At 39.0% G+C, this 23,092-nt stretch overlaps 1 protein-coding gene across 1 annotated transcript; it reads right to left on the bottom strand.

Annotated features, from left to right (window-relative positions):
• Positions 1-3,662: 3,662 nt before the first annotated feature.
• On the bottom strand, positions 3,663-22,329 carry HMGCR (3-hydroxy-3-methylglutaryl-CoA reductase). The gene is made up of 20 exons (XM_062513318.1): positions 22,272-22,329; positions 19,469-19,667; positions 19,011-19,122; positions 18,397-18,484; positions 18,217-18,301; positions 16,603-16,708; positions 15,582-15,688; positions 15,064-15,180; positions 14,418-14,569; positions 13,319-13,563; positions 13,003-13,175; positions 12,358-12,552; positions 11,123-11,281; positions 10,780-10,937; positions 9,545-9,650; positions 8,480-8,650; positions 6,328-6,468; positions 6,066-6,224; positions 5,618-5,772; positions 3,663-5,468 (listed from the first exon to the last, which is right to left on the bottom strand). Exons 2-20 carry the CDS (start codon positions 19,631-19,633, stop codon positions 5,414-5,416), a joined length of 2,649 nt encoding a protein of 882 aa, XP_062369302.1. The 5' UTR covers positions 19,634-19,667; positions 22,272-22,329; the 3' UTR covers positions 3,663-5,413.
• Between the last annotated feature and the right edge of the window lie 763 nt (positions 22,330-23,092).

The raw sequence follows: 23,092 nt of genomic DNA, 5'->3' as shown, positions 1-23,092 counted from the left end.
ATTTTAAATGTCAAATGTAGAGTGAGTGTTTAGATATTAAAACAGGCTGCTATGAAGAATTAACTCGGAATTCTCAGCTCTTTAGTCTTACTTACCCAGGAACAAATTTTGTGAAGGAAAACCAAGATTATCCTACAAAAAGTACAATTCTGTTTATCCAGAAACTCAGTCAATAGGGGTGTCACTCCATGTGCCTTATAGACCTGCCCATTTTTTTTCACTAATGAAGCATATTTTTGAGCCAGTATTCCCAAAATTTGCTATAATTTTAACCTGTAGTGTTGTCAAACTGTACCAGCTCACACAGAGCTATGCCAGCTCTCACATAGAAAAGATAGGGAGTGAGATGGATGCTCTATGTACCATTACATTTCTATGTGGCTTGCTTCAAGTACCTTTTAAAAAGTTTTCACCCTTAGCAGCATTGTGCATAAATCTGTGCATTGGGTGGGTGTGGCCTGTGGGTGAAACACTGATGGGGCAATCAGTGGTGGGAAAAGGAAGGTAGCAACATTGCCCAGTTGTTTTGAGGATGAGGGAATATTTTTAGGGCAGCTTTATGCAGTGACTGCCTCCATGGAAAACTACATGTCTGAGACTGCAGATTGAGGATGATGCAGCCTATGGTATACACATACTGTAGTATCCCCTTCCATTTGCTCTTGGAGCCCAGTGGTTCATTAAGGGGAGGTAGGAAGCAATTTGGCAAACTGTGTTGTGGTACCAGCGCAGAGCTAGAAGGTAGACCTGTGTGCCTTGTCTTGTGCTGAACATGTTAGACTTACTTAGTTATGGTCCTTCACTCAATGCTCATGGGAGAGGTTGGTAATTGACAGCATTTTTTATGGCATGGTTAATTTAATCCTTGTGTTCCAGCTTGTGAAAATGGACTGACCTTGTAGAATTCTTCCCCAGAAGAAAAAAGTAAGTAAGGGAGAAATTGTTTCTTGTGAGGATGCTGAGATGGTAGAACAGGGAAGTTATGGCTGGACCATGACTGGAAGTGTTCACAGTCAGGTTGGATGGGGCTTTTAGCAACCTTATGTTTCTGGTGGTGGATAAAGAAGGAGGCAATTTTTTCTCTTCTGCAACTGCTGCATGGTATAAGTTGGAGTTTATTCACTGCAAGGAGGAAAAAGGAAATATGGCTGGCTCCTGTTGACACCCAGGTTGTATCTGAAGCACTGTGTCCATGGGCGAGGCCTCCAGGCAGATATAGGGAGAGGAAGAGAACTGCATCCTCCTGGAGGCCTCGCCCATGGACACAGTGCAACAGGAAGGAAGAACTCTGAAACATGTCAGGTCCATCAGGCTGATGCCTTTCTAGCCTGTGGATTTGGCAATGTTAGGTTTAGAGTTGGACTTGATGATTCTAAATTCTGTTCCAACCTAACAATTCTGTGATTCTCTGGTCTAGTGGAGGTGTGCTGCCCATAGTAAGGAAGTTGGGAATTAATGCTCTTTAAAGTCCCTTCCAACCCAAGACCTTCTGTGATTCTAAGAGCTGGTCTTGGCTGTTGTGGATCTCACTTGTTGTGGGTATTTGTGCCAAGATCCAGACTTTCTATTTTTGTACTGGCTGTGGCTGAGATGAAATTAGTTGTCTCAATAGCAGCCTGTATGAGGTTGTGTTCTGGATTTGTGACTAAGAACATTGGTTACACAGCAGTATTTTGGCTGTTGCTGAGCAGGGTTTGCCAGCATCAAGATTTGTTTTTTGTTCTTTCTTCCTCTCCAGCATCCACTGCCAGTGAGTAGGCCAGAGGTGGGTGAGAGGCTCTGAAGGAACACAGGGAGTCACATCTGATCCCAACCAACCACAGCAATATTCCATACCAGACGGCATTGTGCCCAGCACCAAAAGCTCTGCAAAAAAGATGAGAAGCAGGGACATTTGTGGTTATGGCATTTATCTTCCCAAAAAACTGTTAGTGTGCCAAAGCTCTGCTTGCTGTGAATTGTGAATAATTTTTAAATTTTTCTTTCCATGTCTGTAGCCTCACTTTACCCGTTAAGCAGCCTCTACCTCAGTCTTCTCATTTTTCTATCTCAGTCTTCTCATTTTTGCCTTGACAACTTCTCTTTGCTGTCCTGCTCGAGTGGAGGCGAACAAGGTCAACCCACCATATTCTTCTAGAAGGCCTGAGTCCCAGGAGGAATGAAATGGGAGCAACCTATGAAAGATGGGGCTAAAGCTCTTAGAGTGCCCTAAGAGCAGACAAGTTAAACTGGTGGTGAAGATAGGATGATAAATAATTTTGTGTAATAGACTGCAAAAGCCCTGGAGCACTGAGCTGAAGTTAATTTTGGAAGTAGGCCTCCCCCTTCCACAGGCTGGTAAGCAAGGTGAGCCTGCAGCCAGCAGTCATCCCCAGGCAGGAGAACAAGGTATGGAATTGTCAGTGCTAGGGGTGTTGCTGGATGCACACCAGTGTCACTGCTCTGTATGCAGGACAAGGTAGACCTGACAAGAATGCACTGTTGTCCTGAGGGAAGAGAGGATCCCAAACCCTCATCTTGTTTCAGCAGGCAGCATTGTGCAATGTAAGCCTTCCCTAACCAAAGCCAAAGAAAGAGGATATGACTTTGAAAATGGTAAGCCATGCCCTAAGGGAAAGGATCATTGTTATGAAAAACATTCTGAGTAGTAGCCAGAACTCTCACTGCACCCCAAAAGGCAGCTGGCAGGACGACAGACCAGCTACAGCTTTTCACAGGGCTGTGTTCACCTTATGAGCAAGGTTCACATCAAGGATGAAAACTGTGTACCAGTGTACTTGTACACTCCTGTGAGAAAGCCAGTGGTCTCCCAGCTGTGATTTTTTCCAGGAATCAGTGTGCCTACCCAGGAATGCCTGTGCTAGAGCCTGGCAGGGCCACTTCTCCCCATGTCAGCACCTGTTATGCCAGGCTTCTGGTATCACAGCTGTGCATCCCTGCTGGAGCTGCTCCCCCCATCAGGAAGGTTCAGTAATGCCCAGTTCACTGACAGGGCCCTTGCAGCAGCTGGGGAGATCAAAGTGGGCAACAACTCTGTGGGTTGAGGCAGCTGGGGCTGCAGTGCTTGCAAGAAACTTCCACACCAGGCAGCAGAAGGGGACTAGTGTGCTACAGGGTAAAAAAATGCCGACACAGAGGAGGAAAGGAGGTAAAAAGAGAAGCAAGGGGGTACGAAAGCCAAATACCCCATTTTTAGTTTCTTTTCTCTGTGGGTTTTAAAATTTTTGGAAAACCATTATCAATGGTAAAAGTACAGCACTAAAGTTACAGCAACTCTAGAAATCTGATTCTAGACAGGCAGTTTGAATTTGCCAAACAGACCCCAGCAGAAAGTATCTCTAATGCTGCAGTGAGTTAGTTCTGCTCCTTGGGCATACTGCCTAATTAAGCTTTGAGAATAAATGAGTGCCAACAGACTTCTGCAAGCAAAGAGAAGTTCTGATGTCACAGTCCTAGCTGTGTTTAGCACTGCTTGGAAGTGTCTCTTCCTTAACTCTCTTAATTTAGACTATCTGCAACTATAAGTCACTAAGTCATAAAGTAAGTTCAAAATATCACCATTAAGCCAATCTGTTTTCCATGGTTTTACTGAAACTGAAAAAGTAGTTCTGTACCAAAATGTACACAGTTCAGTAATACTACAAAATGTTAATTCTGCCAGACAGAATGTCAGTTACATCCACCAAAATGAACACTGAACCACCATTTATTGCCAGACCAGTGTTAAATAAAATAATCAAATAGAAACAAAGTAATTCCAAGTTTCCTTAAATAAAAATAGTAGCAATTAGCAACAATACTGCAGGAAGATAAACATTCATGGTATTTGCTATTTACATGCCATCATGTCTAGCATGTAGTATGTCTTCATGCTTGCACATTACATTTATGAGCCCATTAAAATGGATATTAATGTGTAAATGTACTACAAAGCAACCCACCATGATGTGCATCAAATCTGCACGTTAGAAGAGCACCTCTACTAGTCAACCCTTTAGGAATGATGCTGCAGGAAGCCCAGCCCAATCCCCCACAAAAAGTCAAACAAGAAAAGCCCACACCAACCAAACAAATAAATTATCAGGCATATTAATAATTTTCCTCCTGTGATTAACTAGGCAGGGCTATGAATTTAGCAGTATTCCCAAAGGTGAATCAAACCAGAATAAACCTGGATTTTCTTTATTACAGTAAGAACACCTGAGACTGCTTCACTGGTCCAAGTACAGTATTTTATTACAAAAACTGTTTCTTACATTAACATGTCATTTCATTGAATCCCCTTAATTTGTACTTTTCATTGACAAAAAAACGTAAGATTTCTTCTTAAAATAAATACTCCCCGACTCAAAAAGAAAGTTCAAAAGGAAATGAAAAGAGAAAAATCCCCTCCTTTTGTTTTTTAAGAACAGTGTGGTTTTCTGGCTTTGCTTTATCTCAGTTTAAATGGTGGATAAACACCTATTCTTGGAGAGTAAGTGTCAAACACCTTATAAAAAAATCCCCAACGTAAGGTACACAATGTGTATGTATATTCCTAAAAGAGACTTCTTGTTAGGTAAGTGTAAACATCTGTTCTTGACTCTTGTTTGTTTGAATGCACTCATATCAAATAATATTTGAGAAACTACACTTACTTAAATACATGTCTGACACATAACTTTTGAAGTTACCATTTCTTTTTTTCTACAAAGTAACAAAACAGTTGAAGATACTGTTCTTCCCTACTTCAATACAGATTATATTTAGAACTTTACAGATCACAAGTTTTACATAAAGGAATAACCTAAATTGTGGAGTTAAAACACTGAACACTGCTTAGCTGAAGCAGCAGCAAATTAATTACTATATACAGACAGAGACTTCTATTTAATTTAATTAAACTGTCTGATAGCCTAAGACCTGTTTCACATGTGAACAAATTAAAACTCCTAAGTTCATAGAAAGTGATTAGGCTTGCCATCAATTTAAAAACATGCTTGTCTAACCAGAAAATAGAGATGGCAAGGACCAGTGCATTCAATCCAAGTTTACACCAACTTCTTTTGTTTTGTTACTTTAAACGTAAAAAGTACATAACATTACTTTTCAGTTTAGTAGTTACCAGGACCTTGTTAGGTGAAATACCCTCAACTTGTGAAAACATCAGACTGACTCTTTAGAAAACTATGCGTAAGAGTAAGAAATCAAAAGCCATGTTCAAGACGTCTGATAGGACTTCTTTCACAGTCTCTAACCACTGAAGAAGTTCAAGCATAACTAGTGTCAAGTCTTGATCTCTTAGTTTCTCTTACACAGACATTATTGAGTTGAAGGTGATCTTTATTTTAAGCTTCATAGATTTTGGTTTTATTTTTCTTGTGCACCTGGTCAGTTACTAGAATAATTCTTCATTTCAAAGCCATTTTAGTATTCAAGCTGCCTTTTTAGTGCAGGTTCCTTGAAGATCCTGTAGATTTATCTTTGACCTAATAAAACAGCAAGATAACTACATTAGATAGTTAAAATGTTACACTGCTTCTATGTGTTGCAATTATTCACATAATCATTACTGAATCTCCTGTACTTGTAAGAGGATCAAAACAGCAGAGAAATACACAAATTTTTCCATTTTTACCTGTTGTGGATCATGTGGCTTTTGACTAGATGTCCTGCTGCAAGAGCAGCCATTAGTGATAATTCTCCTGCCATCACTGTAGCACAAACTATTTTAGCAAGCTGACGGGCATTTTCACCAGGGTTATCTTGGCTTGCACCTTGAACCCCTAGCATCTGGAGAAAAATACAAGGCAGTATATTATGCTGTGAAATCTAAGTTAATTTATTGTATGTTTAGTATTAAAGTATTTCCAAATTATATCCAATCAATGAGTCTCTTTAATACTGTAAATGTCTTAAGCTTTAGAAACTGGATATACAAAAATAATTCATTAGACATTTTCAACATTTTCATGTAAAATACACCATGTTTCACGCAGACCCATTCCCACAATATTGCTTGCATACCACATGAAAGCCATGTTTAATTTAAAATGAGAAGTCGCTTTCAGATTTCAGAACTGTACCTGCAAACAAGCCTGCTGTGGGAGTAAGTTGGTCCCTCCGCCAACAGTCCCTATTTCTATAGAAGGCATCGTGCAGCTGATGTACAGGTCTTCGTTGGTGGAACCAGTTCTCTCCATCAAAGTGATGCAGTTGGAGCTGCCCACATTCTGTGCAGCATCCTTCAGATCAAGGAGGAGAAACAATGATCCAGATGCTTAAATCAGTGTTCGATAAATAATTACTGAACTAAAGAAAATGTGAATTGGTGAAAAACAAACCTACCTGACCACAGGCAATGTAGATTGCTGTCACAATGTTTGCTGCATGTGCGTTGTAGCCACCTATGCTACCAGCCATCGCAGAACCCACCAAATTTTTGTTTATATTGACTTCAACTAGATGTTCCGTAGTTGTTTTCAATACCTGGACATGGTGATAGATACACTTTTACTATTCCTTTCCTCAGGCAGGAGTAGGAATACTCTATTTATGGCTATTCATGGCGCTCACCCCTTGCTTGCTTATATATGCAATTTGACTCAATCACTGTCTTAGATACCTTTTATTTTTGTTCCAAAGGAGACTTTCAAATACAAGATGTCCAAGTAACAATGGAAAAGTCAGTAAAAAGGGTTTGGACTTGCACAGGCTTTTGAGAAAAGCTCACAGCTGGGTACTCCCTTTCGAAGTCTCCTTTATATTCGGAATGGAACAAGCAAAGTCATCTTTGCAGAAATATCCCAGTAAATTTACTTTGACATGACTGTAACATTCCTGTCAAGTTGTTCAGACACTAAACTCTTCCCAAATTTGTTTTGCATAGGAATATGGAGCCAAACTGAAAAGTTCCAACAAAAACCACTCTGCTGCATAGGTAAATTAACACTAAGCACAGTAATATAAAATTAAATGGCACATTTATACTGTACTGACTGTATTTTGACACTTTCATATAAGAGATTTATACTAAATGTAATATAAAAATAATCAAAGATGGTATAAAGAGATACCACTGTTGAGCAAAATTTAAGATATTCCTGCACAGCAGGAATAGTGTTTACAGTCATCTGCACCAAGTCTGCAACGCTGACAAAAAATGTAACAGTTATGTCTTAAGAGTTCAATATAAGTAAATGAAGTGACACACAGGGCTGGGGTTTGAGGGAAACTTTCCCAAATTTACCTAAAAATTACCAGTGCCCATTATGAAAGGACTTCCTCCCATTACTACTCTGGAATGAAATCTTGATGTTAGAATAGATATTGCCAGTGACTCAGCTACAAAATGCCAACAATTTGAAAAACAGTAAACTACCCCACAAGATATGAACTATGCCAATGTATAAATCCATTCTGCACGCACTGTTAGAATCCTATGCAAAACTCTGTACCCAGAATTTTAGAAACATTAGAACTGTAAAAGATGCAGAGATAATGATACTCAAAGACATACTAGGAGTCTGTTTACTCATTGTTGATAGAAAAACTCCTGTTTTTCAGTCTGAAAATGAGACTAGCTGGGAAGGTGGAAGGACTGTGTCAGAGCTGTAAAATCTTGTGCAGTAGAGTGAAGATATAAGTCTTAAGGATTTCTCCCAGAAAAAAAACTGGGGCATCATCAAATGGAACCAATAAGAAGGTAGTTCTCACACAAGGTGAAGCTGGACTGTGGAATACTGCCCAAGAATACTAGCTCTAGAAGTTTATTTAGTTTCCCGGAAGGGACTGGACAAACCCCTAGGGGGAAACAAACAAACAAACAACAAACCCCCTAACAATATGTAAACACCACTTTCAAGATCTTCAACAAGTGTTACAATATTGTGAATTCTTCCCTGGATAATGTAGCCCATGGCCAGTGCTGAAAACCAGTTAACAGGCAATGGATTTTATTTGACACACAGAAACCATGTCCTGAACTCAGGTGGAAGAGAATCTAAAGACACTGTTATAACAGAGGACAAGCCAGCCAGAGAATACAACTAGCATTGCTTATAAAGGTTACCCTTGGTCATGCAAGATGCCAAGACAGCTTTGAAGTAAACCACCTGATTATCTGTTTCCATTGTAGCAGGAAGCATATAAACACTAAACAGGAAGCCAGGTGGATTTGAGTGAAAAAATGAGTGAAAGGGTTAAAAGACTTGGTTTAATGACAGACAAAACACCACATGTAACTTCCGTCAAAATGTGGCATAATTTTTCAAAGGTTAACCATGAAAATCCTAATGGCTTTAACTAAATATGTATCATTAAACACAAGTTATTTCACTCTAGACACAATGAAAAACAAAGTATCTACTGACTCAAAGAAATGACTTATCCTAAAAAGTACTATCCTTACCTGGAAAACAACTTGCAGTTCATACTTAACATGTAAAGTATCAGTTTACAAAATTTATGTATTTTCATAAACAAGAGAGCAGACACTTACTTCTCTAACAACCTTAGCTGGAATGACTGCTTCACAGACAACAGACTTTCCTCTTCCTTCTATCCAGTTTATAGCAGCAGGTTTTTTGTCCGTACAGTAGTTACCACTGATAGCTATAACTTGAAGGTCAGGAAACTCTTCGTTCAGCCTTGCCAGTGCTTTTTCAGTACCCTGTAAGAGAGAAGGTTTATCATTATGGCTGTAAAACAAGCTATTCAAGGACAGTGGAACAGTGTTCTAATCAGTTAATCAGTTACAGTGGAAGAAAATAATACAGTATCATGAAGAAACAAGAGGGAAAACCCCAAACAATTATTAGTATGTTTTTTCTAACTACTTTGGGAATTATATTGGGGAATAACTGATTTTCCTAGTACACAGACTCCCTGGATCCATTCTAGGTGCATGAACATATGGTTAGCATACTGAAGATACTACATGAACCAAGTGAAACATTACAGGCATGGAGCAAATTAATTTTGGATGTAATGGGAAGAGCTTCTCCACAACAGAAAATCAGTCTAGAAAATCTGCTATATTAGACTTGTCTATGATCAGATCCACTTTTATAATGGTTCTGACTGCCTATTCTATATGAAGTTTAAGTCTGAGACTATTAATTTCCTACAGCATAAGGCATCCCAGCAATCTAAGGATCACATCTCAAGTTCTTCCACACGTTTGCATAAAAACAAACAAAACTAGAGAACACCTCTATGCTGCTACTCCTACTTCTTTTTTTAATAGGAAATTATAAACAGAATAATTATTGCTGAATAATTTTTTGGCTCAAAGCAACAGTGTAACCATCTTAGCTTCTCCTAATATCAAAAATACATTCTTTACATAATTATTAAAATACAAAATGAAGAAATATTTCTCTTTCATCATTCTCTATTACTGTCTACACTTGACAAAAATCAAACATTTTTATTATTTTGTGCAAGGAGTACTGTCTTATCTTTTTGTCATTCAGATGTCAGGTATTCACAGGTTATTAGGCCACCTTTATTTTAAAAAAGCAATACCCATTTTTTAAAAATACATAAGGGGACTAGTCCTTACTTTTGAAATCATATTCATTCCCATTGCATCCCCTGTTCCAGACTGAAAACGGATATAAAGGTTACGACCAGCCAAACTGATGAGAAGTTTTTGTAGACGGGCAAACCTGCAAGAAAATGTAACTATTACTTACAAACCTCATGGAAAAAATAGCTTTTAGTGGCAAAATGACAGTAATTCTTTGCAAATTGCGCTGCTAAACAAAAGAGTCACAGATTCCTTTGTAAATCCTTTGGAAAAGACCTGTAAGACTAATGAGTCCAGTCTTTGACAATCATCTTTTCAACAGGACCACAGCAGCAAGTGCTATGTCCAATCATTTCTTGAACACTTCCAGGGATGGTGTTTTCTTGAGTTTTAAAAGCATTCAGTGTAAAAGTGTTCACTGCCTTTTTATGTTTTCTATCCCTGAACTTCAAGAAATAAAATATCCTGAACTGCTAACATACATTTTATTCATTTGTATTCCTTAAAACATCTCACTACCAGACACAAAGTAATAATGAGGCCTTTGGAAATTCTGACGTTAAGTTTTAATGCCAAGCAAAAGGCATGGTATCTTCAACACTGCAAGCTGCACCAGTCACACAAAACTCAGAAAATACTGCCTTTAAAGAGCACCATGAGCTGATTCTAGCTAAAATACAGATGCATCTTTGGCTGACACTTGTGAAGAAACACAACAGGTAAGGAAATCTCTCTCTGAATCTTCCTAAAGCTAGAAGGTAATCATAAGCCCTAGAGAAAACTCTAGGGCTTGAAATACACTTATTCTTAGCATGTTTTGCATTTTTTTAATATTTCAGTTCTAGTATTAGTTTACCTTCTATACTGAGACCTCACAGACTGATTATTAATAATATCATCTGAAAGGCTAAAGACCAAACTCTGATGATTTTTTTCTGCATAGTAACTATAGTGACAGTTACCTTGCCTAGTAAAAATCAAAATAAGCTTATAGGACTGAAAAAAATGCTTAGAAAAAATCAACATTCTATTAATTATTATACAATGTGCATCTATTTCCTAGCAATGCACACTAGTTTACTATTATCAAAGAATTATTGCTGACCTTGGTATGCAGCCAGAGTGACTTTGTCCTCTTAGATACTCAAAACATGGGATAGCAAAAACAAATATATAATTTCTTCTATTGCAGTACTCCAAAATACAACTGAGATCTTTCTACCATCCATAAAATTCTTGTATGGAAATGAATCAGCCATTGTACTAACCTACTTGTGCTGTCAAAAGCTTCCTTCATTATTTTAAAACCTTCAGGACTTTCAAGCCAGACTTTCACCTCTGCAGCCTGGCAAGCAGTGGGTAACCTTACAACAGGTCCTCGAGTCATCCCATCTGCCAGAATGCGGCTACTTGCTCCTCCACCAAGCTAAAAACCAAAGCAGATGGGGGACAATGTAAGATTACTGAAATTTCAGTTTTCAAGAAGTCAAAAATATGAATTATATAAATCTGAATATGTGTAGGTTTATATAACACTTATTTTTATGTATTATATTTATATATTTATAAAATAGGAAGTTTTTTAAGCTTTTCAAGTCACACAATACTTACACATATTGCTCTACATCCTCTATTTGTGCTTGCTACAAGACAACCTTCTGTTGTTGCCATTGGCACCTGAAACTCTTTGTTATCCAGAAACAGTGGTCCTGCTACGCCTACAGGAATAGGCATATATCCAATCACATTTTCACAGCAAGCTCCCATCACCTGACAGAAATAATAAAAAACAATCACTAAGGTTAGTCCTCAGTGGTGCAGTACAGCATGCTACATAATACACAATACACTTTGGCATCTTAGTAAAACACCCACAAATTTACCCATAAAGCAACTCAATTCCACCTCAAAAAGTTAACAGCTACAGCTATCAACAGCTAATACTATTCAACACTAGGCAGAGGTATTGAATCCTGTACAGTACTAAATGTCATTTAAATAACCCTAAAATTTTAAAATTAAAATTGAAAATTATTTAAAATTAACTTGAGCTCAAGGTAGTATTATCATGCAGTTGAACTGTGGCTCCATATTAGTAGAACTCTGCATTTCTTAGATAAGTCAGCTGCATACTTGGATAGGAAATATTTTTTGATAACTTAAAAAACTCACACACCGCCTTAAGTTTAAAAACACAAAGAGCAATTAAAGGTGGTGCCTTACATTTGCCTTTTAATTTTTACATTCTACATCAAGTTTTGATCAAGCTCATTGTTAAGTCACATACATGACTATGGATTTATTCCACAGAACCAGACTTGGCTGGGTTGGAAGGGACCATGAAAACGATCTAGTTCCAACACCCCTGCCAAAGACAGGGACGCCTTTCGCTAGAACAGGTTACTCCGAGCCCCATCCAGCCTGGCCTTGAACACTTTCAGGGATGGGGCATCCACAGCTTCTCTGGGGAACCCATTCCAGTGTCTCATCACATTCGGAGAGAAAAATTTCTTCCTAACATCCAAATATGCCTTTACTCAGCTTAAGGCTGTTCCCTCTTGTCCTTTTGAAGGATATTCCCCACATGTTCTTGTGGGGAGTCCCTCCCCAGCTCTCCTGGAATCCCCCTTCAGGCACTGGAAAGGGCTATAAGGTCTTCCCAAAGCTTCCTCTTTCAGGATGAGAAACCCCAACTCTATTAGCCTGTCTTCAAAGGTGAGGTATTCCAAAACCCTGATCAACTTAGTGGCCTCCTCTAGACTCATTCCAACAGGTCTGTATTTTCTTTCTTCATGTGTTTGGAAAACAGTTTTACAGTGAGTTCTGCTTGTCTACTTTGTACTTACCAAAGAATAATTGTAATTCCTATAAGGAAGATACTGCAAAGATGAAGGTTCAGGAAGTTTCTTGGATAACATCTGTCTGCGAATGGATACACCTCGCTCCTGGGTTTCCATCAGGGTTTCCAGTTTGTATGCAGGAATATGCTTAGCATTAACTAAACTGATAACTTCGGCATCAGTGAGAAATTTTGCTCCTTCCTGGAAACATGAAGTGTGGAAAGAGATATAGACTCTTCTTGTGAAAATCCTTTTAAATGTTTCCAAAAGAAAAAGAGTAACAACTTTACTTTGCTAAATGAGTCAACTGCCAACATCAGGTTTTCCAGCAGCCCAACATATGATCAAAAACTTTCATGATCAGACACCCACTTGTACATGTGCATGATGAAACTCCAAAGATTTGGTATGTTAGGAATGATGAAGCTGATCCCTCCTCTCACCCTTCTGGACTGACTTGAGAAGTAACTCATTAAAGGGTTTTACTTTAGTCGTGACCCCCGCACCCCTCCATGTTATTAAAGCCTTGTGGTTTTTCTGAAGGCTGATACTACAACTAATGGGACTATCTAAAAGCTGGGGAAAGAACTCTTAACAAGTCTTAAATCAAATGTCGCAGTAGAGGTTAAATTAAAAAACTATTTTTCATACCTGTGCATTTCCAAGTATACGAACACATTCCTCAATAGAACGTGGTTCTTTAGGTAACTCAATCTCTTCCTCCTTTCCACTGAGATTTGAAGAAGTTTCCACAGGGCTGGAATTGCCAACCACAAATGTAGCCTTGGTTGACAACTCTGCTAATACAGGTTTTATGACTTCAGCTGCACAAAGATAATAAAAATTAACTCCAGTTTACAAAGTTCTAAAATTCTGATACCAAATATAATATGTTACCAAAGACTGCACAATTAGTTCCAAATACTCATTGAAGGGTTCAGACTTAAGAACTATAAAAATTACCTACCACTTTCATCTTTGGGAATGAAAGCTTCTTCTGCTGTGTTAGATTTGTGATTGTTTTTCACAAGTTCAGTCTGCTTCCTGCAACAATTTTCAGGGACCTTTTTCTGTACCATCACAGGAGACGTTATGGGATTCTTCAGTGAGAGGGTAGATTCAGTCTCTGCTTGCTCAAAGAAAATATATTTGACAGCAAGAAGAAGGGCTAATCCAAGCGTAATTACTTGCTCAATATCCATACTGGCCATTCTAAAAAAGATAAAGAAGCAAACATACAATATATACAATTTGTTGCTTAGAGCAGCATTCTGACATTTTTTGCTTCAGACAGGGTAATAATTCCTTCATCACTTACAGTTACAGAAATTACAGTCAAAAGGTATTTTCTAGCAGGACACTGAAGAATGCTAGGCTAGGCTGGAAAAATTCTTCATATTATTAGCATAAAAATCTTCAGATGTCATTAAAGAGTTACCTAAATCTGGCTGAAAAGCAGCCCCAGCAGGAAAACTGACTATAAAAGATTCACTGATAGCTACATCAAATTGATTTGACACCTGTCCCCCAAGGACAAGGCAGAAAGTCTCATTTATCATCCTCTACCAATTATGACTACTATGATGCAAGATGAACTGCTAAGAGGGGACAAAAACCCCCTGCCTAAACCAGAAAGTTTGTAATTCTTAGAAATAACAGGAAATGACAGGTGATACTAACTTGAATTGAGCTGAAGGAAAGGTCACAGCATAAAATGGGTTTTGCACTTTTTGCACTAAGGTGTGAACAGTTGGAACCTCTGTGTAAGTAATTGCTCTAGTACAGTCTTAAAATTATTTCCCAGTATGCTGTGGAAGAAGCTAGTGGGAGAAGACAATGTGTTGATGTATACCAGACAGCTAGCTCTCGATCATGTTCGTGACTACTTCAAGGGCTTGGACAAATGACATAATATTGACATTTCTTCTGAAATGTCACCTCTGGTTCCAAGAAGTCCTGCAGTGGTCAGACCTACAAGTCTACAAGTATAGTGATCTAGGATAACAACCTTCTAGCTTGGCAGCAGTATAAATACAGCAGGATCACACTTCTGTGAAGCCACCCACCGAGAAAGGTAGAACTGCCACAGTGAAACATTAGGCTCAATTCTCTTTGGTGCATTCTCATCCAATCCCACCGAATTTTCAACAGTACTGTTTTGAGCAGCTGGTTCTGCTATCCAACGACTGTGGGCGTGAACAAGAACCAAACCCAGTGACTGCATCAAAAACACAAAACAAGTATTAATGTTTCAAATGTAACTTGGTATCAAACTTAGTAAGTATTGTACTCTTTTCTGGGGTTTTTTTCTGCTGTTTTTTTCCCCCATGCTTCCCATGCCTTTAAAGCCTAAAAACTTCCACACTTCTAATTTGCCCCCTTTTTGGTTACTGTGACACTGTTGTATAGCAGCTTTGGATATGTCCCAACCACATTTTTAGTCTTGATCAAGAAATAAGCAAAGGAAGCTGAGAATACTGCAGTGGTAGGAGGGAAGGGATTAGTACACACAAAAGAGCCCTGAATGCTTGGCACAGAAATACCACAGGCAGAAAAATTACAGGTGTAGATACAGGGGAAGTTAATTAAAAACTACCACTCTAAGTCCAACTAATGGGCTGCAGAATACAAGTTTATAGGAAGCAAAAGCCTGACTTTTGCACCAGGACACCTCACTGATTGTACAACCACAGGTAAAAAAGAGCCACAAACCATAATCATTTTGACCCTCTGTGTTACAGGATTTGGTTTATTCTCTTCTTCTTCCAGAACACGAGCAAAATGACTAAGCTGCCATATAGGGCGCCCTTCACGACTCTCTCTTGAAAGCTGCAAAAAAAAAAAAAAAACAAAAAAACAAACAAAAACCAAACAAAAAAAACCCCCTTAAAAATAGTTCACATATAGTACCTATCAGAAGAACCAACAAATAAGATTCCACATTGCATTCTTATTTGATCACTGAGAAATTACCAAAAGTCTGGAGTTAGACTTTCAGTTGTGAAAAACCCTGAACACACACTAAGTTACGATATCATCTGTTTACTCTGCTTTAGACCAGAACTACTACTGAGTGTGACTCATTTACAGTGATATTTACAAGTTATTGCCACTAGTTTACTTTGAAAGGAAGGTGAATGTGCTGGCATTTAATTCCATGATAAAAAGTATAGCCTACAGAAGCACAGGGCTGATTACTATACTTGAGGTTGTCTTGAGGTTGGTCTTACCTCTAATACCAAGGACACACAAGCTGGAAAGAAGGTCATGAAGACAAAGTAGTTGGCAAGAACAGACATACAGCCAAAGCAGCACATAATTTCAAGCTGTCGTACACCTACATAAAAAGACAATTTTGGCATTTGAATATACAATTAGCTGTAGTTGAAGAAGTGATACAGAACTAAGAAATCATTAAACTGACATTACAGATTACAGAAGGAACTATTGAGAATAATTAAAAACAAAAATCTTAAACCCTACTCAACATGCATTGGTTTATTCTAAGCACAATACATATTTATGTATCAACAGAAAAGTATTTTAAAGTACAATTCTTAGTGAATACAAATAAAGTTCACCATGATTTTAAAACTTCACAATGAAAACTCAAAACTCCTTATTTATTTGAGAAAAAAGAATAAGCCAACATTATGCACTGAATTCCCTTTCCAAAGATGGGATGTTCAGGGAAGAAGTAACAGTATACACCCCACCTACTCCTTCACAAGTGTCCAGAAAAAGCCATGTTAGCCATTCTGCACATGCATTACTCAACTGCTTTAGTAAGGATGAACCAGTATAAATTGTTTTTAAAAAAACTATATGTAACACCAAAATGAGTTTTTGTCCCTAAGATATAAAGAAGAAAACAGCTTATTTCAGTACCCTGAAAGAAACAAAGTTATTTGAAGAGTAAGTGCTCTGGAAGATGTTATTAAGGAATTCAATATACCTGGAAAACAAAACCAAACCAAATGTTATGAAAGCTGCACAGAAGTTCATTTCTACTACACAGTTCTCAAGGAAAGCCATTATTTGTATTTCAAACTTTGGTTCATCATGTATGTATTATTTATACTTGCAAGAAGCCAGTAAAATAAGCTAATTAGGAGACAGAAAAATAGATTGTCACTCCACTCTCATGGGTAACACATATTATTTGAAACTCCCTCTCTTTTGAGATCTTAATGTCTCTCAAAAAGCCTTTTTTAACTGGACATATTTAGACCCTTAGACTGCATGGCTCACCTGACATGGTACCAACACCAATTACAAGACACTCCACAAGTGCATCCAGGGTAAACGTAGGGCCTAATATTGCCATCCCACGTGAAATATTTTCTCTTACTTCATCCTAAAGAGAAAAACTTCTGTCCATTACCATGAAGACAAAAATCAGTTTAAGTTAGACATAACATGATTAGTAAACTGAGTAGTATTATGGTGGTAAAGCCTTGTAAAATATTTATTGAAAATGAACTATTATGAGAAAGGATACAGAGAATGTATTCTGTTTCCTCTAAGTTATTATACTTTCACAGTCTGTTGACACAAAATATTTCATTTTGATTAATTTCTCTACCTTTGCCACATCAGTGTTCTAAGCTTCTACAACACTGATGGGCAGAGACACTAATTACAGTAAATTCAAAAGAACAACACTTCTAAAATAGAAGACATGAAATAGAAGGCACTTTTATCATAGCATTTTAAAATTTCTTACAATCACAGATCTTCATTTTATCTTTATCTTTACTTTTACTTCAGTGTTTTATATTTAACTCTGTAGACTCATCTGACAGAAAAGAGGTCACAAAAGGCACTAAAAATTTCTGATGGGGAAGAATGGATTTCCTTCAGAAAGCAGGCATGATAAACTCCAGACAGTTTGCTACTGTTTTCCTGATGATGGTATTTTTGGGCAGCATAGGGAAAAAAAAAAAACTACAGAGGAAATCTGTTTATAAAGTATTTCCTTAAAAATTAATAAAAAATTCTACTTGTAGTTACTGTAAAATAATATAGAACATATTATATTGCATATATATAAACTGTACAGTATAATATACACCAATAAAATGTAATAGGTAATATTTTGTCACAATCAGTGTGCACAAATGCCATGTGTGTATATACAAATTAATCTCACTTAATATACTATTATTTCAGAATTCCATCTATTAGGAAACAAACATTACCAGGTAAGACAAGCAGCATGTCCTGCCAAGCTCTCCTATTGTGTTGTGTTAAATGTATTAGAGTATGGATGCTCCTGTCTGCACATATACTACATTAATTCTGCTAACATTTGGCCTAGAAATATGCTTTTTTCAGTAGTAACACTAACATTTGATGTGTTCTTATATATTGTGCTTGAGTCCTAGAAGTTAACTTTTTCTGTCAATAACTATTTTAAGGAAGACTTTGTCTAGGAGTTCTAGCCTCCTTGGAAGAGCTGTAAGAATTGCTGTTTTAAAGTTCCAATTCAATGAAGTCATGCTCATACATACAATTAACAGCGCACATGGCTGTGCACACTGGTTTTACCATATTACTGTTCACTTGAACACTGATCTGGCTTGAAGACAAGAGAACACAGAATCCATATAGAATCTAAGCCTTTTGTTATTTATGAACCCCAAGACAGTATTTGCCTGTATGTCTCTCCACTTGGATTACTCACACATTTGTAAAATTGCTTGTCTTGAAAGGGGCCTTAAAGTTCACCTAGGTTCTAATCCCCCGTCATGGGACAATGTCCAATTCTGAACATTAAATTAAAAATTTATTGCAAGACAAACAAAAAAAAAAACAAAGTAAAACACCAACCAACCAAAAAAATCCTCAAAAATAACTCCCCACCTGTGAGTTGGAACTGAGCGCAAATTTAGCTAATGCACTTGCTCTTGACAGATCAATCAGAAGCAGGAAGAATGGTAAAGCTTCACTGAAAAAAAAGAAGAAGCATATGTCAAAATTCAAGGTTTATGGTACAGGAAAAAATTGTAAGCATGAAATTCAGAACAGCAGTTCATTACTTACTTTAAACCTGTCAGCTCTTTATCCAAGAAGTGAATTACCACTGTACTAAAAACAAAACTTGAGAAGATTGTGAAGAGACCAGCAATACCTCATTGGGAAAAAAAAAAGAGAGAATGGGATATTTTTTATTTATATATATATTGAAAGAAAAAAAAAAAGCCTCCACTTTCAGAACACTCATGACAAATGAATGAGAATTCCTCTTGGTGCAATAACAGCAGGTGAGATACAAACTGAAGTAGATGCTATATTTGTAGATACTAAAATCTAGAATTTGTAATGCAAAGTAAGACTTAGAAATAAAAGTCATACATCTCAATTTAAGTAAAATTAAAACTGGATTAAACAAGCTCTATATTTTAATTATTTCATATAATAAACAGTTATTTCAAGAATGACATTTTCAGTGTTTGTATAACCCTACACAGCCTTTAACTAAAACAAAAAGGGACTTTGATACATGCTAAACGTTTTTTATACTATCTAGAAAATAACTAAAAAAATGCTGTTGTGAACATAAGGATTAAAAGGTTAGAATTTGTTACCAGTTTAGGTAAACCACCCACCCCAACAATTAAAACACATACAGCAAATACAATAATCAGATACAATACCTAAAATGTATTTTGATCCAAGCTGCCTTAGGTTCTGAAACTGGAAATATATATAAAGAATTGCTATGCAGCGTGTGATTGTCAGGATGATGATGTCACTGCTCAGAACATCCTGTACAAAATACAAAGCAATTCAGTTAGCTTCTACACTAAGGAATAACTTGTTAAGTTTCAGTAATAAAAAAATCCATTGTGAAGCTGCACTAAAAGTGAAGTTCCAGAATATAAGAAATATCACTGCTAGTCTTTGCCTTAAAAACTAAAATACTGAAATGTTTGGTCATTAGTACATCACTGCTTACATACAGCATTAATATCTGAAATGAGAAAAGAAGGCCATGAAGAAGCTTCTGCATGGCTACTTTACTCCTAATACATCACAGCTTGATCATATTCTATAGAAAACCCTGTATCTACTGATTAACACCAAGTACTACAAAATTAATTTAAATCCTTACTTCTTCAAGTTTGGGGCACTCATAATTCCAGCCACAGATCTTATCATTCCCAGTGAACATCTTCATAGACATCATGCAGATAGTGAGAGTCACTGTTCCCACAATGACTTCCCAGGGATGAGAGGCTACAAAAAGGCCATGCATTCGGAAGAGTCTGGACAGCATTTTTAAGGCTGTTTTTCTATACTTAGCAAAAAACCTGCAACAAAGGAATATTTTATATAAGTACAAGGTTTGCTGAAAAAAGACAGAGCTCTACACTTTCCTGAAGGATGAACACATTAAAAAATATTCTTTCCTTGTCTAAAGCACACAAGTCCTCACATAACAATATTGTGGCAGTTCTCTTCTACCCTTTACTATTCCCTGGTTACTGGTGCATTTCATCATCCCTTTGCTTCCAACAGGTAATAGACATTTACCAGAAATTCTCACAGTTGTCTTTCACATAACTAACAACATGAACATTCAACACATCCCTCAGACCACATCCTGGTCTATCTGCTCTTTGGTGTTCATGCAAGTTTGTCAAAGATCGATACTTGTGTTTTATGGCACCGAAACAAACCGCCATAAGCATTCTCTCTTACGTACATTAGTAAATGGACCTTCCTCACTGCACAAAAACAGCTTACAAAACTGTACTGCAAAGTTCAAAAAAATGCTTAATAACCTGGCTAACAGCGACAATCTGTAATTTACATGCACCAACCTAGCACTGCAAGATTTCCACGGAGGCCTAAGGGCTGTACATACCACCACATCAAAGTGGGTTAAAAAAATCCCTTTGTGTTGCTCTAAATGCAACAATCCATCCATAGGCCTCCTGGTATTACTTCTTTTGCTTGGACATCAAAAATGAAGCTGACATTCAATTGAGAAAATAACAGACAGGCAAATCTATCTGCCTGAGTGTTCCTGAAGATACCAGAATCATCTTGGTTTCCTACCAATACCAATCTGACTCACACGAACACCAACAGCAATTACTTATTTTTCTTTATCCTTCCACAGTGAAGGTGTGGCAGGATGTTTGTGGATCATGGAGCCAAACTGGGAAAATAATTAAGAAGATTGCCTTCCTTATGAGCAAATTATTTCATTTCCTGACTGAATGTTTTTTTAAAAATAAAATTAAAAACCAACCCCCTCCTTTTAAGGCTGATATAATCCCTTCTTTTTCCCTATATCATAAAATCATCTTTCTGTTCTGTAAATTTATGTTATTGCAAAGTGTTCCACACTAGTATTATCACTTTTCCTCAGCATAACTTGGAAAACTAAAATAAAACCCAGACAGAAGAATACCTGTGCTGAAGATTTTGAAACAACACAAAAAATAGAAAAGGTATCCCAACATCCTCTGAAAATATAAATATTTTTGAATACACTCTATTTCAGGAAAATCATAACTAGCAGTTACTACATTATAGAGTTCACCCAGTCCTGAACCTAGTAATACTGCTAATACAACTACTTCAGCAGTTGGAATGACTATTTGACAATCAAAAAAAAAAATTAGGATGGCAAGAAAGATTTCAAAATATTTTATTGAGAAATTGTTTTTCCCTTTTCTAAGTAAAAACTAGAAGTAAAATGGCTTCACATAATCAACTGGGGAGGCAAATGCATTCGCTCATTGATTAGAATAATGATCCACAGGATCTTACTTGCATTATTAGCTGCTGCTATCCTGAAATGCCTCACCACACATCTTGGGGTTAATTGAGTGATACTAAGTCCTAACCTCAAAGGATTCTTTAAAGTTCTTTGTGTTTATTTAACCTGCCCAAAGCGCAGGATGCTTTTTGCTACACAGTTGACTCTTCTAGAAAATATTGATGATTTCACACACTGATTCAGCATTAGAGTGCTGTAAAAAAATTTCAGTGCCTAACATCAGCTGATATTTCTGTCTAAAATATTTATATATACACACACTGACTCGTAGCTTGGAATTAGCAAGACATTACATTCAACATAAAGCTAAAACTTAATGTTTATGTAATTCTGTAGAGTTTCAAAATGGTGGCTCTAGAGGGATGCTTTACAAACCCTGCTTGCCTTTGCTATCAACCAAAATTTTCTAATCTACGAGATCAGAAAATAAGGCAACCCATTTTGGGAATCAAATCAGAATGCAAAAATACTAACAAATCCCAAATGTGAAACCCCTTAAATATTAACCAGAGCATAAAAAGCAAACTAGATCTGTTGTATGCAATCGCTTAGAGCAATTACCACCCACGTAAAAGTAAGACTTGCCTCTTAAATTCTTAAGGCTTGTTACACAGCTCTCACTAACCTCAATCCTCTGCAACACCATCTATTAGATCACTATTGACTTCTCATCTCCTGCTTTCTGACTCAGCAATACCTACAGGAATCAAGCGGCGGTAACAGCCGGGCGAAAACCTGCGCAGAGCCCACCCGGAACGCACTCCACAGCACAGAAACCCTCGCACACTGCCAGGGACGCATTTTTCCCAGACAGGGGGAAGCCCTCTCTGGGCCCCTCAAAGGCCCGGCGCTGCAGCCCCCGCGCGAACAGCGGGGATGGAGCTCAGCCCTCAGCAGCGCCGCGGCCTCGAGAAGGTAACGGGACAGCCACACGGCCATTCCCCGCACGCCACCCCGGGCGACGGCGAAGCGCGGAGGCCTCCACTCTCTCCGCGCGGCGATGGCGAAGCCGCCTTTCCGAAAAGGCACTCGGGGCCCGCGGCCGGAGCCCGCCCGGCACGGCGGACGCGTGTTGCCGGCCGCGCGTTTCCCCGCCCGCAGCCCCGCCAAGGTCCCCGCTCACCGTCGCGCTCCGGCCGCGCTCCCCGCTCCGTCCCGCCGCGCCCCGGACTAGCACCGGCAGCCCCTCTCCGTCCCGCCGGCCCCGCCCCGCGCCCCGCCCCGCCGCGCAAGGACACGCCGGCGCCGCCATCGCCCGATCGCGCGGCCAATGGCGAGCGCGCGGCACGCCCCGCCAGCGCGCGTCAGCCGCCGAGTCGCCGCGGCAACGGCCCGGCGAGCGCCGCGCGGCCCCCGCGCCATCGGCAGCGGAGAACACGCCATCGCGCCATGGGCCGCCCGCCAATGGGGAGCCGCGCTCCCCGCCCCGCGGGCCCTGATTGGGCGGCGGTAGCCGCTCCTTTGCATGCGCTGATGGAGCGCTGCCGCCCGCCCCGGGCCGTGCTGGGGCAGAGGCTGAGGGGAGCCCCTCTGGCCGCCTGCCATACCGCCCGGTGATGCCGCGCTTTGCCCCGCGTTAAAAGCGTGGAAAATCCTAGCTCCTGCTTGTGGGAAGGAGCTATGCCCCTGACTCCCGGGGGGAGCGGAGGCAAAGCAGTATCTGTATCTGTGGCTTTCGGCCAGAGAGGAAGTGCAGATTTTGATTCACGAAGCATAGACCCACCAGGACGCGTTCCTGTGTAATCTGTGTAGGTGATCTTTAGATCATCTCCAGAGGTCCCCTCCATCCCTAGCGATTGTGATCCTCTTGGGCGCCGAGTCACGTCGCCGCAAAACGGCACGGCGGGGTGGCGGGGCCATTCCGTGTCTCCGGGGCTGAGCACATCAACTGCAATACAAATGCCTAACACGGTTTTTGCAGTGCATCATCTGCGCCCCGGCTGT

This window comes from Cinclus cinclus, chromosome Z (assembly GCF_963662255.1).
Source record: "Cinclus cinclus chromosome Z, bCinCin1.1, whole genome shotgun sequence".
NCBI classification, from domain to species: Eukaryota; Metazoa; Chordata; class Aves; order Passeriformes; family Cinclidae; genus Cinclus; species Cinclus cinclus.
The sequence above is the reverse complement of the archived record's forward strand: the minus strand, read 5'-3'. Positions and strand labels throughout refer to the sequence as shown.

Bases quoted from the DNA above. Each gene is read 5' to 3' on its own strand.
- HMGCR (XM_062513318.1), bottom strand. From the start codon at position 19,633: ATGCTGTCCAGACTCTTCCGAATGCATGGCCTTTTTGTAGCCTCTCAT. The intron at 18,485-19,010 runs GTATTGTATCTG...TTTCCCAATGAG, and splicing joins TGGATCAAAATACATTTTAG to GTATTGCTGGTCTCTTCACA. The intron at 13,564-14,417 runs GTGGGTGGCTTC...TATCTTTTTTAG, and splicing joins TGGCAGTTCTACCTTTCTCG to AATGGCCAGTATGGATATTG.